The 20,180-nt window shown below is 37.0% G+C and overlaps 1 protein-coding gene across 2 annotated transcripts in view; it reads left to right on the plus strand.

Moving 5' to 3' along the window:
* The window catches only part of CNTNAP2 (contactin associated protein 2), a 1,202,163-nt gene that overhangs the window by 1,038,854 nt on the left and 143,129 nt on the right, over positions 1-20,180 (plus strand). For both annotated transcript variants that reach the window (XM_088150062.1, XM_088150063.1), the window contains exon 15: positions 11,466-11,593. In XM_088150062.1, coding sequence (XP_088006188.1) covers positions 11,466-11,593 — 128 coding nt within the window. The remainder of the gene's footprint in view (positions 1-11,465; positions 11,594-20,180) is intronic.

Consider the following 20,180-nt stretch of genomic DNA (forward strand, 5'->3'; position numbering starts at 1 on the left):
TTTCTGTCACTAGCTACTGTTTTAACCATTGGCCTTTCCATGATCTCTAGTTATAAGATGACCTGTCAGATTCAGTCTTCCTCTTTTCCCTTGTGCCTCTGCTCTTCCTCTGCTCTCCTTTTCTTTCAATACTCTTTTCTTCTTCACTGCAGCTCCAGCTTCCCCAACAAATCTGTTTCTAGTTTTTTAACCTCTGCCAACAAGAGCCTCTGGCCAATGACACCTCAAGACTGTACCGCTGCTGTTTCTCTAGAGATGACAAATAATAAAATGTATTTTAGTCTCTGAGTTCTGTGCATTATACCCATTCTCTCTATTCAGTATTGATCCTGCTAAAGAGACATTGTCCTTCTTAGTTACAGCAACTGAGAGTTCTGTTCACCATCGAGGCTTACTGTAAGGTATCAATTTATATTTTGGTCCCTCTCAAAGATAAATGTATAACCAGAAACAGTGCAAAAGAAGCTACTATAACACATTTGTGATTTTAAATGCAAATTTAGAAATAGGTACTGTAATGTGAATAAAAAGAAATTACAGGTTACCACAGTGGAGAAAACTGACCAAATACTTTTGTACTTACTCAGTCTATTGTACAAGTGGTCAGTGTTGGTAGCCAAGATCAAGACCCCTGCTGTCCAGTCTTATTTTTCTTTATTTTTAAATACAACCAAGACAATAGGAAAACACAAGAGGCATCAAATAGAGTATTGTCTTCTGGCAACTTTTCAAATATGCTCCTTTGTAAAGTAGAATGCATGACCACCATTAAGTTTTAAATAGGTTTAAGGCTAACTGAATACACTTTGCCTTGTGTTTCATTTCAGACTGAGCTGTTTACATACAATTTAAAATGTATACACTAACCTTTTATATCAAAGAATAAAAATAAATGATCATATTTGTAACATGAAAATACTTCATATGTGAAAATAACAGTAATACAAAATAAGTAGGGTTTTTTTTTTTTTAGTTTTTCAGTGCTTTATTTATACATTTTGCACAGAAAGCTAAGATTAACACATTATTATATTATGTCAACACTTGCTTTTTGGAAGATTATAACAGGCATCTCTGGCAATGCAAGTTTCTATTGATTCCCATTAGATCAGAATCCACTCACAGCTGAAAATCCACCCAGCTTCCTTCTAAGCTACTTTTCTCTGAGATCTAATCACCTTTTAATATGGGTCTATTTACTCTTCCTTTATTGAAGCTTCCTCTTTGCTGTCTAATCCAGAAGTTCAACACCCATCTATGTTTTTGTTGGATTATTAATAAATTTTGCTCCAATTCTAAAAAGATACTTTGGTGCCAATTTGTGCCTTATAAGTTTGCAATCCAGTAATCTGTTTTAGCAGACTTCCGTCCCTCCAAACTGACTTCCAGATATGGGGTTTAAAATATCCTTATTGTTCTTCATTAGTAAAAAGGGGATGACATTTCCTTCCTTTTGCCCTTATAATGCTGGTTGAGGGGAAGAAACAAGAAGGTGGCAAAAATTCCACCTGAAAGATATAAAACTGCTTTTTGTCCCCAGCTATCCTGGTTGGGTAGGGCCTTATTACAAGTTGCCTTGTAATAAATAAATCTTTAACCATGATTTTACAGCTCTGCAAATTTCTATACTTCAAGGGAAGTAAAAATAATAAAAGTATTCAGAGATACTATCCTGTTTACTACAATTACAGAAATATTTATTTCCCATTTCTTTATTGACTAGAATTATTTATTTCCCCATTTCTTAATTGATTAGAGTATATCACTTCCCAAATGTAAACATTTTTCTGAGGGAAAATTCCTTTGAGGGAGAAGATGAGAAAGACTATTTTCAGTTAAAAAAAAACAAACCCTTTCAAAATATTTAGACAATGGGTATTATTAACTAAGTACTAAATACTTCAATTCTGCTTATTTCTAAATATCTACAATGAAGTCAGAATTCTGGACATGTTCTGTAATTAACTCAGTTTCATTTGTGGAATGTTAATGCTTTAAGCACCCAGCATTCTGATGAGGTTTGACTCAACTGAAAGTCCCACTGCTTGTATCAATAAAGCTTTTTCTAATAAAAATATTCAGTGCCTGTTTTTTTAAAAAATAGGATGGCTGCTATAAATAAACTGATCTGATAAGATAGACTTTGAGTTCCTTTGAGTATTCCTGTTCCAGTTTGATATTCTTCTAAGGATATACCTTAGAGGAGAGTACCTAGCAATAAAATTTGGGATGCTATGGGCCTTCTTACTATAAGTACAGTTCTCAGCAAGGATGACAGAGATGGCAAATAGACCACTTTTTGACCTAACTTGTAAGGCACAGTACCCTTACAAGATATCATACAAGATTACAAAACACATGCAAATGGTATTATAATGAGGAGCAAATCCAAAAAAACAGCATCAAATACAATTAAATAAATGTTCAAGCTATGAAACAGTGGCCAAGGAATACAATAAAAGCCCAGCAGTAACACTTTCTGATCTATCTCTCCAGAAGGACTGAGTCTGGGTAAATTTATGCCAGACTGAGCAATGGTCCAGAAGGTAATGGTCCAAAAGCTGTTTAGAGGCCAAGGAAAATAAACAGGGTTACTTAAACTATCCTTGTTGAGTATAAATCATTCTCCAAATTTACCAAGGCAACCATAGCAAAATGAATTTAAATCAGTGTTATCTAAAAGCTGAGAGTTGAAATGTCTCCACCTGACTGAGACCCTGCTTAGAAACTCTGAACTCAGCAGTAATTTCTCATAGCCAAAGAAATTAAGACTCAACATCTTCAATCATGGCTTCACTACTGCCTCCTTAAGGACTGCCAAACTATCACATGACTGGTCAGTTTCATTAGTCAGAAAAAGCAAGGATGGAAAGAGTAGACAGTCCTGTAAGCAATCAGCCTTCAGTCTGCATATGTTGGAAATTATCCAAAAGCAAAAGGACCAAGTAGTACCCTACTTAAATCCTTCTCTGGTTCTCTCTCAAAACTATGGTATCTAAGCCATAGATAAGAATAATAATCTAAGTCATAGATGATAATAATATTAACAGAAAAATGTATAAATTCCAATAGGTCTCCAAAAATCTAGCCAAGTAGACTGGCCTCTAGAAAAAATCATTAGTCAACATTATAAAGATGTAATGCAGTAAAGAAATTCATTTTTCCCACCATTACCAAGCAGTTCCAAAATTCTTCCTTTTGCTCCATTTAGTTTTCATCTTGCCTTTTTATTACTTGCAGACCCTCAGAAAATGACTGATGTTCAGATCCTCATAATACCAAGAATACCAGGACTTCATGGTTTAGCCAAGGGCTTGAAAGATATCATAGGTCTTCTCCTGGAGAAGACAAGAACATGAGCCAGCTCTGTAAAACACGTCTTTAGGGACATCAGAAAACTATACTTATCCATAATCTATCAATGACAAACCATTAAAATCAGTATCATACTCTTGAAAGGATTAGAGGCAACTTGAAGCCCAAATCACATTTTTTGATCCATGAACACATTAGAATTTTTGAAAAAGTATTCTGCTCTCTCAAAAAAGGCTGCTGTGAGAGGCATACCAATTCACAAAGTGATGAATCTGATGGGCATAGCCAATCACAAAAAAATGTCAGAAAGCAAACTTTGTTGTTGTTTAGTCGTTAAGTCGTGTCCGACTCTCCGTGACCCCATGAACCATACTGCGCCAGGCCTTCCGGTCCTTCACTGCCTCCCTGAGTTTGCTCAGTTTCATGCTCATTGCTTCAGTGATGCTATCTAACCATCTCATCCTCTGCCGTCCTCTTCTCCTTTTGCCTTCAATCTTTCCCAGCATCAGGGTCTTTTCCAAAGAGTCCTCTCTTCGCATTAGGTGACCAAAGTATCTGAGCTTGAGCTTCATTATCGATCCTTCCAATGAGCAATCAGGGTTGATTTCCTTTAAGATTGACTGGTTTGACCTCCTAGCAGTCCAGGGGACTCTCAAGAGTCTTCTCCAGCACCACAGTTCAAAGGCATCAATTCTTCGGCGCTCCGCCTTCTTTATGGTCCAGCTCTCACAGCCATACATTACTACTGGAAAAACCATAGCTTTGACTATGCGGATCTTTGTCGGCAAGGTGACGTCTCTGCTTTTTAATATGCTATCTAGGCTTGCCATAGCTTTCCTCCCAAGGAGCAAGCGTCTTTTAATTTCATGGCTGCAGTCTCCATCTGCGGTGATCTTGGAGCCCAAATAAATGAAGTCTGTTACTGCTTCCATTTCTACCCCTTCTATTTGCCAGGAATTGATGGGTCCAGATGCCATGATCTTAGTTTTTTTAATGTTGAGTTTCAAACCAGCTTTCGCACTCTCCTCTTTCACCCTCATCAAGAGGCTCTTTAGTTCTTCTTCACTTTCTGCCATTAGGGTGGTATCGTCTGCATATCTGAGGTTGTTGATGATTCTCCCTGCAATCTTAATTCCGGCTTGTGATTCTTCCAGCCTGGCATTTCTCATGATGTACTCTGCATATAGGTTAAATAAGCAGGGTGACAGTATACAGCCTTGTCGTACACCTTTCCCTATTTTGAACCAATCGGTTGTTCCGTGACTGGTTCTAACTGTTGCTTCTTGGCCTGCATACAGATTTCTCAGGAGACAGGTAAGGTGGTCTGGTACTCCCATCTCTTTAAGAATTTGCCACAGTTTGTTGTGATCCACACAATCAAAAGCTTTTGCATAGTCAATGAAGCAGAAGTAGATATTTTTCTGGAACTCTCGTGCTTTCTCCATGATCCAGCGAATGTTGGCGATTTGATCTCTAGTTCCTCTGCCTCTTCGAAACCCAGCTTGTACATCCGGTAGTTCTCGGTTCATGTATTGCTGAAGCCTAGCTTGTAGGATTTTGAGCATAACCTTGCTAGCATGTGAAATGAGTGCAATTGTGCGATAGTTTGAGCATTCTTTGGCATTGCCCTTCTTTGGAATTGGAACGTAAACTGACCTTTTCCAATCCCGTGGCCACTGTTGCGTTTTCCAAACTTGCTGGCATATTGAGTGCAGCACTTTAACACCATCGTCTTTTAGTATTTTAAATAACTCAGCTGGAATACTGTCATCTCCACTAGCTTTGTTGTTAGCAATGCTTCCTAAGGCCCACTTGACTTCACTCTCTAGGATGTCTGGCTCAAGGTCAGCGATCACACCAGCGTGGACATCAGGGACATTAAGATCTTTCTTGTATAGTTCTTCTGTGTATTCTTGCCACCTCTTCTTAATCTCTTCTGCTTCTGTTAGGTCCCTGCCTTTTTTGTCCTTTATCATGCCCATCTTTGCACTAAACGTTCCTTTCATATCTCCAATTTTCTTGAAGAGATCTCTAGTCTTCCCCATTCTATTGTTTTCCTCAATTTCTTTGCATTGTTCATTTAAGAAGGCTTTCTTATCTCTCCTTGCTATTCTCTGGAAATCTGCATTCAGTTGCTTATATCTTTCCCTTTCACCCTTGCTTTTCGCATTCCTTCTTTCCACAGCTATTTGTAAAGCCTCATCAGACAGCCATTTTGCTTTCTTGCATTTCTTTTTCTTTGGGATGGTTTTAGTTGCTGCCTCCTGTACAATGTTACGGACCTCCGTCCATAGTTCTTCAGGCACTCTGTCTACCAAATCTAATCCTCTAAATCTATTCATCACCTTCACTGTGTACTCACAAGGAATATGATCTAAGTCATACCTGAGTGGTCTAGTGGTTTTCCCTACATTCTTCAATTTAAGCCTAAATTTTGCAGTAAGAAGCTCATGATCTGAGCCACAGTCAGCTCCTGGTCTTGTTTTTGCTGTCTGTATAGAGCTTCTCCATCTTTGGCTGCAAAGTATGTAATCAATCTGGTTTCGGTATTGACCATCTGGTGATGTCCATGTGTAGAGTCGTCTCTTGTGTTGTTGGAAAAGAGTGTTTGCTATGACTAGCTTGTTCTCTTGACAGAACTCTATTAGCCTTTGCCCTGCTTCATTTTGTACTCCAAGGCCAAACTTGCCTGTTATTCCGATTACTCCTTGACTTCCTACTTTAGCATTCCAATCCCCTATGATGAAAAGGACATCTTTTTTTGGTGCTAGTTCTAGAAGATGTTGTAGGTCTTCATAGAAGCGGTCAACCTCAGCTTCTTCAGCATCAGTGGTTGGGGCATAGACTTGGATGACTGTGATATTGAATGGTTTGCCTTGGATACGCACTGAGATCATTCTGTCGTTTTTGAGGTTGTACCCCATTACTGCCTTTCCGACTCTCTTATTGACTATGATTGCAACTCCATTTCTTCTAAGGGTTTCTTGCCCACAGTAGTAGATATAATGGTCACCCGAATTAAATTCACCCATTCCCGTCCATTTCAGTTCGCTGATTCCCAAGATGTCGATGTTCAGTCTTGTCATCTCATGCTTGACCACATCCAGCTTGCCTTGGTTCATAGATCTTACATTCCAGGTACCTATACAATATTGTTCTTTGCAGCATCGGACCTTCTTTTCGCTTCCAGATACATCCACAGCTGAACATCCTTTCGGCTTTGGCCCAGCCGCTTCACTCTTTCTGGAGCTACTTGGAATTGCCCTCCGCTCTTCCCCAGTAGCATATTGGACACCTTCCGACCTGAGGGGCTCATCTTCCGGCGTCATATCTTTTAGCCTTTTAACATTGTCCATGGGGTTTTCTTGGCAAGGATACTGGAGTGGGTTGCCATTTCCTTCTCCAGTGGACCACATTTTGTCAGAACTCTCTGTCATGACCTGTCCGTCTTGGGTGGCCCTGCACGGTATAGCTCATGGCTTCACTGAGTTACGCAAGCCCCTTCGCCACGACAAGGCAGTGATCCATGAAGGGGAAAGCAAACTAGAGATGCCAAAAATCAGATTACTTGCCAAAATAACTTGTCAGTGAATTCGTATCACACAAAGCCATTCTACCTAGACCAGTCCCATCTCCAAACTTTCTCATCATATCTCCTGTGTTCCTAATACTTGTAATTCATTTATTCCAGTCACTCCTTTTTCTCTTTCTTTTGGGATCACCTGTCAAACGTCTTCACCTCAATACCTCCACAAACCTACATGCCACCCCAGTCCCAGGTTTTGTAGGGTATTTGTGTTTCTTTATAAACAAGCAAATAAGTCTTGGACCTGGTCATGAGCCTCCACAAAGGGGACAAGTGACTAAATATGGAATGTGAGGTCCCAATACAAACCCTCTGATTTATGTGAAAAAACAGGGTTTGTCTTATGAAATCATGACACACATTTCACTATCGTTTCATCATCTTGGTTTGTAACAGATGCCTTTGACCCTAGGTCTCCAAGTCATTCCTATGCCAACCAAGCTGCTTTACCTACTTAATTTGATTTTAATTTATTTTAATTTAATTTTAAACATGAAGGGAAACCAGTATCAGCCTCAAATACAATCTAAGTTTCCAAGAATGGCTCTGAGTCCTACTGAGTCCCAGTGCTTGCTTTGCCTTCTTGTATATGAATGCTTTGTGATTGACAACACCCACCTGTCAGCCCCTCCTTCTTTCTCTTTCTCTTTCTCTTTCTCTCTTTCTCTTTCTTTTTCTCTTTCTCTTTCTCTCTCTCTGTATACAGAGAGACAGACAGACAGACAGACAGATAGACAGAGAGATGGTTTTAAATGCATTATATACAATATATACAGTGGTACCTCTAGTTACAAACTTAATCCGTTCCGTGACTCTGGTTGAAAGTCAAGTTGGTCTCAAGTCGAGGTAAAATTTCCCATAAGGTTCAGTGTAAATCCGGTTAATCCGTTCCGCCCTCCAAATTTGGTCGCACCACGAGGCAAATTTCCCCATAAGGTTCAATGTAAATACGGCTAATCCGCCCTCCGAATTTGGTTGTACCCTGAGGTAAATTTCCCCCATAAGGTTCAATGTAAATACAGTGGTACCTCTACTTATGAACGCCCCTACTTACAAATTTTTCGAGATACGACCAGCTCCAGCCCCAAAAATTTACCTCTACTTACAAACTCACCTCTACTTACGAACCGGATCCGCGGCCATTTTCCCTGCTGCCACGCGGTCGCGGCTTCCTGTGGGCAAGATTGCGGTAGTAAGGAGACGTTCGGTGAGGCTTGTGGTGTGTTTTGTGGTGTTTGGAAGGTTTTTGTGGCGTTTGGAAGGTTTTTGAGGTTTAAAAATAAAATGCATATGTTTCAGAACTGTTTAGCCGTATTTACATTGAACCTTATGGGGAAATTTGCCTCGTGGTGTGACCAAATTCAGAGGGCGGAACGGATTAACCATATTTATATTGAACTTTATGGGAAACTTTACCTCAACTTGAGACCAACTCGAGTTGCAACCAGAGTCACGGAACAGATTAAGTTCGTAACTAGAGGCACCACTGTATGGCTAAACAGTTCTGAAACATATGCATTTTATTTTTAAACCTCAAAAACCTTCCAAACACCACAAAACACACCACAAGCCTCACCAAACGTCTCCTTGCTACCGCGATCTTGCCCACAGGAAGCCGTGACCGCGTGGCAGCAGGGAAAATGGCCGCGGATCCAGTTCGTAAGTAGAGGTGAGTTTGTAAGTAGAGGTAAATTTTGGGGGCTGGAGCTGGTCGTATCTCAAAAAATTCGTAAGTAGGGGCATTCGTAAGTAGAGGTACCACTGTATTAGTAGACAAGGACCAGAAGACAGCAGTGGTGATAGATGTAGCAGTGCCAAGTGACAGCAACTTCAGGAAGAAGGAGTATGAGAAGCTGGAGAAGTACCTGGGCCCAAAGGAGGAACTAGAGCAGATGTGGAAAGTAAAGGCCAAAGTGGTCCCAGTGGTGGTAGGAGCACTCAGGGCTGTGACTCCTAAGCTGAAACAGTGGCTCCAGCAGATCCCAGGAACAACATCAGAGCTCTCTGTCCAGAAGAGTGCAATGCTAGGAACAGCTCAGATACTGCGCAGAACCCTCAAACTCCCAGGCCTCTGGTAGAGGACCCGAGATTGAGGAAGACACATACCACCCATAGGGGCAAGAAGGGAATTTTTTTTCTGTATGAATTTCATTTCATACCTATTTGTATACATATAGATGAATGTACTTATGCATAAGAAAACACTTTTGGTTTCAGGGGGATTTCATTATTACTGTAAAGTACGTTTTTTCTGTGATTAATCTGGACTTACATTTTATTGTTTTGCTGTATTGTGCTGCTTATCTGCTTATTAAATTTTATGGAATTTTAATGTGGCTTTATACTATTATATTTGTTGTTGGGTTTTTTGTTGTTTATAAACCACTTTGGGAGAACTTGTTGTGAAATGCAGCACGGATATTCTTGAAATAAATAATAAAATAAAAATAAACAAATGCACAGCAACTGAAAATAAAACAGTCCAGTACTTGCATCCTCTGTTTTCAGACAACAGTTTAATGCTATTTTAAAAGCATACTAATTAAGCTTCTAATTACCCTCCTAACCACAGATGTTAGGCAGCCATTCCAAAGAGATAACATTCTAAATCACAAAAGTTATTTTCTTAATTGCTTTAATTATACTTCTTTTTTTAAAATAAAGAAAAATATGTTTTATTTTGCATCAGTTTAAATGAACCTGATGAGCAATGGTGACCAAGCAAACAGTTAATGCTATGAAACATACTGCAGCTTTTGTTATTGTCAGTTAATGAGATGGGCCACGATCACTGGAAGATTTTCAGAATAACTGAGTATGTTAAAACACATTCCTGTGATAAATCCATTTGCACATTTCATATTTTTGTATTTTCCTCCCCCACTCCTCCTCCTTTCTTCTTCCTACTCCCCTGCCCCCCCAAGTAAGCCAAGATAGATACTATGTGGTAAAGGATGGTATCAGAATTAAATGCAAAACTCAATGTACAGAGCCTGTTGTACTATTCAGGCAGTAAATCCCCAAGTATAATTCAGCATGAGAGGAGCAATGAGCTGCTTTTCCCATGGCCAAGTTGTACCCATCGTGTCGCTAAAGGACCAGTCTCCACAAATGCAAAATAATTGTTTGCTGGCTTCCATAAGGACCTCTCTTCATCAATGTCTCCAGCACAACTTAGAGAGGGAAATGACTGATCACTGCTCCTGGCAGGTTGAATTCTACACCAGAATATCTAATGTATTTCATTTGATTTTCAGCCTCAAAACTGTAACAATGTAATTGAACCAATCTGCTTGCTAGCTCCCCTGCCCAGAAGTAGATTCTAAGGGAAAGATTATCAGTTCCTGAAAAACAAAATCCTTGGGACTAGTTGAATCCCCAGGAGTAAGTTGAAAGAATGGAACCTTATACTAAACCAATGGAACCTTATACTAAATTATTATTTTATTTTCAAGAACTTCCAGCCACCTGAAGGAAAAGGGACAATAATCATTAAGTGTCATTAGCAGGGCATTGTGCAGGTGAATGGAGAGAGACCTGCAGGAATAATAACACGTATCTGGATTCCACTATATTTCCATGATAATTGCTATAGATTAGCAATATTAAAAAAGTCTCTTGGGAACCATCTGTGTCTTCATGGAATTTATAGGGAAGGTTAACTATTAATTTTTGGTTGCATATATATGTTTTTAAAAACAAGGAAGGATTGCTTCAGGAAATCCCAAATGAATCCTTTCTAGTTATGTGATTTAATCAGGTGACTCAAAAGATTAGTCAGATTGGCATGGATCCTGACTATTTATTCTCCAGGGATATGTCATCAGCATTTCATTGTATCAAACAAAGACTATGGGATAATTCAGTGTAAGAATTAATGGCTAAAGCCAAAGTTTCATATTCACCTGTAACCTTTGGAATTAACTACAGATATACCTTTCAACTGTCTAAATATCTAAATAGCTTATATTTAAGTAAATACGGAATAGCCTTTTCAAAAGCCAGATAAAATGTGTTGTCAACAAATATGCTATATGGCAGATTTCAAAAAATTCCCATCTCTCAAAGACTCTGTCCCTGTAATGGTACTGTTCTTGAAACGGTGAATCACATTTTATTATATTGTATTTTGTTGTATTGTGAAGAGTCTTTGGCAGGAAGTTATCTGGCCTATTTTAAAATCCAAACGAGGAAGAAATACTTCTGAGTATGTAAAAGTTTTACTTCCAGATGAAAATCCTAAAATTACAGTGGCAACAGCCAGTTTTTAAACTATGGCTATAAAAATAAGGCTTTTAGTAACAAATCAATGAGTTTGGGTTTTAAGTGTATTATGTAATATTTATTAAGTATCTTATTTGTTAAACTGTTTTATCTAGTGCCAAGTTTAGATTATATTTGTAAGTTGCTTTTGGGCCTTTTGGTCATAAATAAAATTGATTGATTGATTTAATAATGTTAGAATAATATGGTTTCACTTTTGTTAGGAATTATCCATTTCGCTATGCAACAACTCTCTTATTAAGTAAGTTTGATTTTTTTTTCTTCATTTTCAATTACACAGGAGGAAAGATGCTGGTCTTTTATCTTACAAAGACCATTTACCCGTCAGTCAAGTGGTGGTTGGAGATATTGGTCGGCCAGGCTCAGATGCCAAGTTAACTGTGGGCCCTCTGCGTTGCCATGGAGACCGTAAGTGTATATGAAAGATTTCTTTATTTTATGCTGTAGTAAAGTCTCCTTTCATTCTGCTTGTCAGAAAAACAGTCACTGCATCCTAGGTGAGGGAACTGAAGATATTAACATCCACCTATCACTCTTGCAGATGAGGGTAGATTGCAATAAGTCAGTGAGATCCTGCAGCTTCTGGGAGATTTCACCCACATCACAAGAGAATTATATCATCACCAAGATTACCTGACTAAGACAAGTTTTGGCTTGATAAAGCCCTTGAAGATATGTTTATACATGATCTATATTAAAAAAAATGTTTATAAAGAAATTACTATATAGCGAATATATACGCTTGATTTTGTTCTTGAGTGTGGGCTTTCATTTTTATTGCAGAGTAAATTAGGTAACTTTGACTATTCAGCTAAGTATACGATGATATAAACAGTAATACAAACAGCAGCAGAGCAACATTTAACATCTGTGATGCTGCTGAATGCTGCTGTTAATGCCATTAGCACTACTATTTATATTGCAATGAACTAACTTTATAGAGATGTAAGTAGCAGCATTATGGCTACATACATCATTGGAAATTTGTATATAAAGTTAACATCAGTGCTGGCAACAATCATCCATGTTAACAAAGGTTAAAGTCATTTTGCAAATCAAAACTGCCTTACTTAGTATGTGTTTGAGCTTGAAGCCTAAACAAGGAGGCGTAGATCTTCCAGTTTCTGAGTTTTTAGTTTAAGCTTGGCTATCTACTGTATACAAATCAAATACAAAGCAGAGCTCACCTGTTCTTTCCCTGGAAAGAATTTCCTACTTTTGCCAATATTACTAGATTTAAAACATGCCTCAGTAGCATCAAGAGCTTCAGTCCCTTATTGCACTATTTCTCATCCTAAATTGTATATTCCTCATGTGCACCTCACATATACATATACACATCATCTTCATTTAGAATGTAAATTGGACAGGACAGCAGATAAGGCTTTTCCCAGAATGAATACTGCAATAAGGACTGCAAGTTTCGAAGTCTTTTATGCCTTTTAATCATATTCTAAGATATTTTAATTCATATTGTTTTAGATTTTGATGACTACCTTGCTGCTGCCTACTTTGTATGGTGTCTTTATTTTGTATTTTATTGGATATATTTTAGCATAAAATTGCATTATTTCTCTCCTTCCTTCCTTCCTTCCTTCCTTCCTTCCTTCCTTCCTTCCTTCCTTCCTTCCTTCCTTCCTTCCTTCCTTCCTTCCTGTGTTTGTTGTTAACTACCCAGAGAGCCACAGCTATTGGGCAGTTTAAAAGTTCGAATGAATGAATGAATGAATGAATGAATGAATGAATGAATCCTGAGGTACATTATGATGTCACTGCAATGCAGCAGTCAATGCCCTCATAAGCTATTGGGTGCTTACTAACTGATTAACAAGACTATTGTTGCAGAAATTATCCAGATGTGAGACTGTCCTACAATAAGCAGACTATAGTGTACAGTCACAGGAATAAACCCTGGTCTATGGTTGAACATTGCAGCTTGGAGCCAGAATGTAATGCTGACCCCAATGTGTTCTAGCATAATGACTTTGAGGGTACCTAACTTGTCAATGAAAAACAGCAGTGCTAAATAATTTATCATTTTGTTGTCCATATGTCCTTGAAGCTTTTAATATAAGGAAATTATTATGGCTTGTGCTTATAAGAAAAAAATTAATAATTGCTGTTACTATTATTTCTACTTGTAGTAGTATTCATGGTTGAAACATTTATGTTTCAGTCCTACTATTTTATGACCCTGACAAAACCAACCCAAAATGGTTTGACTGGGAATATCACTTAAATGCTTTGACATAACATTCATTATTCAGGACTGCATTGTGCTATTGAGCATGACTATTCTGTATATTTTTGCCTCAAGCCTTTTATATCCTCAGCCAAATTTAAAATGTGTGCTTTAGAAAATTATTTTTCCACCTCATCCATCTGTCCTTTGCTATAAAAGCAATAGCCTTGCTTTGTACCATCACTATTTTCCATACTGTGTTTTATACTCACGTATTATTTGTCTGAAAGAATTGTACTGGGGAGAAATGAAATCAAAACTGATAATTAACTTCAAAACAGTTATTAAATAGATTTCACATGCTTTAGTTCTTTAGTGTTGGGATATAAATTAATATCTTTCTTTTTAATTTTAAAATAATCACCAATATGTTTTCAGTTAAAATAAATCCTTATGTGATAATTTACTTAACATTTTAAAATTGAACAATGTTCATTTGTTTAATGTTTCTGGACCTTTAAGAATCCTTCTGTTTTACATGGAAAAGATTCCCTGGATTTTTATCTAATGTTTCTGTTGTATTTTGGGGTGGGTGAGTCAACTGAGTTCCTTTTCCATCTTCCTAGCTAGCAATATGGGAAAGTTTTCCATAGATAATATTAGTCTTCCAATTGTTGAGCATTTATTGGTGTATTCCTGTTAAGTTCATCTTTATCTGTTAATATCTAATAGATAGCTAATGCAGGTGGTCATTCTTAAGGCCCAAGTCAAAGATCTACAAATTTTGCAGTAGTTATTTGGATATATGGAAAAGAAGAAAGCAAATATAGTTTTACAAGGATTGTGCATTATATTGGAGCTCAGGAACAAGATTCACAAACAATATTACCTTGGTTAGAGAATATTCTGTCCATGTAGGAATCCAGCATGTGCAAAAGCCAAAAAGAAAATCATGCTAGTTAATAGTTCTCTACAGAACCCATCATTGTTAATAAAGGTTATTAATGGATAAAAATAGCACTTGAAAAACTCAGTACTATGGTGTGGCACAAATGTACTTCTGTATATTATCCCAAACCTGTTGCTAGCAGTGGCTCAGATAGGTTGTGCCAAATGTACAACACAAATGTCCTTTTTACATTAATGTTTCTCTTTTTTGAGTGTAGAAATATAAATCTGATATACCAAAGGAACACCACTATACCCAAGCTGCTATGTAAAATGTGAGTTGCAATTTCTTATCAAAGTTTCACATTCAAAAATTTATTGTTACCTTTATTTAAAGATTAAGAATACATTCTTTTCTTTTCTTTTCGCTATTCTATATAATATTCTCAAACATGTCACTCAACTTTGCTCAATGCTGAACTGAGAAAGCAAGAAAGAGTAATTTTTTATTATTTCATTGAGCTCACCATGTGAGGATTCTAAGAAGTGTGTCCATTTTTACATAATATTCTACAAATTGGCCTTGTACCATTAGTAAAGTCAGTTCACAAGTTCATATGTTGCATTTAATTAGGATATTTTCATATTAGTTCAAATTGGAAATAATAATTCTGTGACAGAAAAAAACTCAATAGCTGAAGTTTTGATAGATTTGCTCTTATATTTCAAACTGAATAATACTTATTTGTGTAGGAATATTTGTTCCCCCACCAAAAAAAAATAACCCATTACATGGGTACTATGTTACATGAGAGGAAAAATAGGTACAGAACATTGTCCAAGCACTTCATAATTAGTGACATGATACATTTACCAGTTTACAGATAATTTTGCAAACTGGAAAGCACACTTACAATAAGATACACATGAAATCTAATGGCTGAACACTTACTGTAGGTTATTCAAAGCAAAATGTATTGCCCTTAATCAGATAGTATTGGGGGGCTAATTCTGGCTACTTACTATGTGATTATATGAACTGCTTCTTAGGAGTCACCTCTGCAGTTCAGAAGTCATTCCATACAATTACAGCATAACAAACTCACTCTTGGAATAGACTTTTTTTGTAGTCTTGTTTTCTTCTAAGTCCTCCGTTTACATTCACAGCACAACATTTCTGTTGACATATCACCTAAAAGGTACAATTCATCCAAAGTTAAATTCTTAACATTCCATAGATTTCTGTGAAAGAGAGCTCTCTTTTCTCCTAGGAACAATAAAGATGCTTTAAAAAGTAATTTTGCCTGTCTATTAAGTATAGAAAACAGTGCAGTCAGTTGCAAATGATATATGATATGGAGTGTATATAAAACCACGTTCCTCCTCCCCATTTGAGAGAAACTTGAAAAAATCCGAACTCTTCTGGCACACTTGGGTTTAAGTACAGAGCTTATTCAAAGATATCATTACTGTACATTCAGCATGCTGTTGATCCTGAGGTAATCATTGAGGCATGAGTTTTGCCACACTGCTTATTTGATGGAGAAAAACAGCAATCTCACCTGAAACTTTTCCTCCTACACACATAAAGGAATATAGTTAGGCCTTCTCTATACCCTCTATTGCTATGTATAAATAAGGAAGAAATTTCTGTCTAACAACTTCTTGTATAACCCATAGATCAGCAGCCCCTTCAGTTGCTGGGTGCCATCATACAAATCTACACAGTACTAAGGATGACAAACTAAAACTACAAATGGCTGATTTCTCATGACACTGTAGCATTCTTGATTGAAAAATATATACAGAAGAAGTCCCCCACTGTCAAAGGCTTATGTGAGTGGCATATACAAGACATACATATCTTACATATACATATTCCTTGTTTTGCCGAGGCTGTGCACTCCCTCATCTGTTGCATTTGTCTGTGAAGGCTGAAGCTGGCAAGGCAGGAAGTAAGATTTCCCATGAAAGCTCTTGGGGGTGAGTTTGCACTTCTAGAGGGAGATTTACTGAGTGTAACTGATACTGGCCCTCACTCTCTCAACATTTAGAAAATCTGTAAAATTAAAAATTTTAAAGCCAGTTTTTACATATTAATGGAACTGATGCCGACTGTAGTTAGTTTTAATCTTTTCCATCATGTTTTTTTTAACACCTTGTTTACTTGCCAGAGCAACCAAAAAAACCCCCCTAATAAATTAACAAAATATAATGAGATTTCCTGTCTGAAATTGCATGAGATTTCAGGTAAGAACAATGAAATCTTGCAAGATTTGTTATCTTGTGAAGCTTAGAGCATTTTAAAAATAATGACTTTTTTTAAAGTTAATTTTGGGGCCCTGTAGATGATATCGGGGGAACTTATGTGCCATTGCCAGCCCAAAGCAGAGACTTTAATGAATCCATCCACTTTCTCAGATTTTGGAGTATAGTCCTTAAAAAAGAATATTATCTGTTCACACACTGCTATTGTTGAAGGTCAGGGGAATAGTAGAATGATAAAGAACATATGAGGGACAGTAAGGTTGTTCAGGAGTGATGCAGGCATTCTTGCATTGAAAGGTCATTTTAGGTCAGTATCAGATTACCCTGTGAAACTGAAATGATCTCCCACTGGTTTGTGAATATTAACATTTCTAATGTCAGATTTGTGTTCTTTCATTATTTTGCATAGATATTGGCCAGTCTTTCCAGTTTATAAGTATAGTGGGGCCTTGCTGATAAATTACTGCATTTACCACATTGGACACTGAGCATTCCCAACATACACATTCCCCTGATCCTATAGACATATAAGATTATATAAGATTATAAGTATAATATATATGTCTCCAAAATGCCTGGTGTTATTTTGGGAAGTTGAAGGGAAGTGGGGTTCATTATAACTTTCAATAATATATTTCACTAGCAGGCTATTCTCTACAATCACTTTCAAATCTTATCTACCCTTCTTTCTCCAAGGTGGACTAACAATGTACACAAAGAAGGTTCAGGAGATTTATACTGGCAGAAAATAAATTCTGATTAATTATAGCTCTAAAAAGTTTATAAAGACTGATTTTGACAGAGCTTTCATGACACATGCTCTTCAGTGCTGTATTAAGCTTTTCTTAGATACAAAAAAAAAAAAAAGTAAAGGCTCCATCAAGTTGAGTTCCACTACTGATGCTACATGGACACAACCATGTGGGGGGAAGGAACTTGACCACAATATGGAAGTTGCTTGCCATTGCCTTCTTCTGGCTTGCATTGAGCAGAATGATGCTTTGCCTAAGGCACTGCTGTGCATAAAGCATTGATTTTTTTTTTAATCATCTGGTTGCTTCTAAGGCCTCTCAAGATGTTTCTTGGCATGAGAAAAAGAATAACCTAGCAAGTCATTCTACTAAAACTTTCTAAATAAATAAATAAATCCAGTCTATTGTAGTAATTTTGTGTCAGTTAAAATGGCCTTATCTCTTACATTTAAACCTATTTTATTTCAATGTATCTCCTACCCTTTATTATGCAATAGGATTTACTGGGATTTATCACTTGTGTTTGATATGTGATACTAAGAGGAAGCAACAGTAAGAGAAGAATAACAAAAAGTTCTATGGGTGGGTTATGTGTCCAATGCTAAACATTCTTTCTTTCATATGTTTATTTGCAACCTTAGGTTTTAGCAAAATTCATTTAAAATTACAGCAATCCATATCAATTCAGTCCATTCCCCTCTAGTATTTGCCGTGCTATTTGTCAACATTTGCTTCCGTATCTTTCTTGCAGCCATTGCGAACAATGCAACTTGATTAGTTACATATTCATTTTCATCAGACAACAAAAAATAGATTTTTTCTAGATTAGTCTGATTCAATTGACTTAGCAACAGCGTAATAAATCTAGCTCTTGGTTCTTGGTATAATCTGCAGTATAATAGATAATGAGTCGGATCTGCCACCTGTGAGGTATTACAAATACATAAACGGTGTGTAGTTGGTAACCCTCTATATCTTCCATCTAAATAGGCTGTTGGCATTGTTTGAAAACGAAGTTCTGTAAAAGCTTGTCTCAGGGACTGGGGTATGGAATCCTGTAAGTAATATGACATTCCTTGCCAATTTTTAAGAAGATGATACCACTTGGCCAACTTAAGCCTGCATACCTGATCTCTATCCTGTCTAAAATCTTTAAAAAATAAATAGTCCCTCAATAGTGTATGACAGTTTGTGTCGTTAAACAGTTCCTGATCTAGGAATAATTGAAGAAATAGTTTTTGACACAAAATTGCCCATCTGTTGCTATTAAAAATTTTGTAGAGGTGTATTTTTGCCAGATAATTATTGGGCATAAGAACTAATTTCCTATAATACAGGATTATTGCCTTCTTTACTCTTATATTAATCGATGGGAGGCCAACTTCTAATCTCAACATTGCCGCTGGTATACATGAAGGTAAGGCTAGGATTGATGTCACAAATTTATTCTGGACCACTTCTAATTCTTCTAATTTACTAAACCCCCAAATTGGGGCTCCATATATCAACTGTGATATTGTTTTCCCCTGGAAGATCTTAAGTGCAGGTTGAACTAAGCATCCTCCTTTTGAATAGAAGAAGGAACAAATAGCCCTCATAGATTTTGTAGCTGTTATTCTTATTGATGCTATATGTGAGTTCCAAGACAATGTTTCAGTAAACTGGATACCCAAATACTTAAATGACCTCACTTGTTCTATCTCCTTACCGTCTAGAGTCCATCTATGTCTCTTTGGTCTTTTGGCAAATACTACTACCTTGGTTTTAGAATAATTTATCTGCAAATTGTCTTTCTTATAATACATGCCAAATTCTGTCAGAATTCTTCTCATTCCAATTAATGTTGTCGACATAAGTACCATATCATCTGCATACAGTAATATAGGGACCTTTCTACTTCCAATGGACGGAGCATGGAAAGAAGAATCATTTAAGTCTCCTACAATATTGTTTATATAAAAGTTAAAAAGGAAAGGGGCCAGTAGACAGCCCTGGCGGACACCTTTTAAGGTTTTAATCTGCTTTGTTAAAGAGCCACTCTGATTTATCCTTACTTGTATGTAGGTGTCTTCATATAATATATATATATATATATATATATATATATATATATATATAAAATAAAGTAATCTTCTATCTATATCAGTAACTAAAAACTTCCCCCATAATTTCCCTCTATTGTGTCAAAGGCAGATGATAAATCAGTGAATGCTGCATACAGGCATTTTGAGGGTCCATTCATTGATTTGTGGATCAGGTGTTGTAAAATGAGACATTGATCTACTATGTCTCTTTTGAAAACTTGCCTGTTCTTCTGCTATAATCTACCTGGTATCTGCCCAATCAATCAGTCTGTTTAAAAGATATTTTGTATATAGCTTGCACCCTATGTCAATAAGACTTATAGGTCGAAAATTAGCTGGATTTGTAGTATCTCCTTTTTTATATATTGGGATTACTACACTATCATTCAACCTACAGGTAATTGACCAGTGGCATTGATATAGGTAAACAAAGAGGTGCGTATAGGGGCCCACCAATCGGGAAATGCCTTAAAGACATTTTCCCTTCTATGCAAAATATTCCGATTTTCCATAGTTTCATCTTTACATAACATTTAATCTGAAACCATGACTGGTATGTATATCCATATTATAACATGGAAAATTCCACTGATACAGAATAAAAACCCCTTAACTTCAGCAAAGTGGCATCATGATCTTGGATATAAAACCAAAGAATCAGCCAACAAGACCTCTCCACCTTCCGTAGTTGGGATAGCTGTAAGGAATTATGGTTGGTTGCACAATCAGCCAAATGTTTAGACTGTATCTGGCATTTTTGTCCACCTATTGAGTCCTTCCCAAGGACCTGAGATAGGCAGATATTATTGTTTAATAATATT

Source organism: Python bivittatus, unplaced genomic scaffold (assembly GCF_059951505.1).
Source record: "Python bivittatus isolate LINGU-HERP-01145 unplaced genomic scaffold, Pbiv_v1 ctg000610_np1212, whole genome shotgun sequence".
Classification (NCBI taxonomy): domain Eukaryota; kingdom Metazoa; phylum Chordata; class Lepidosauria; order Squamata; family Pythonidae; genus Python; species Python bivittatus.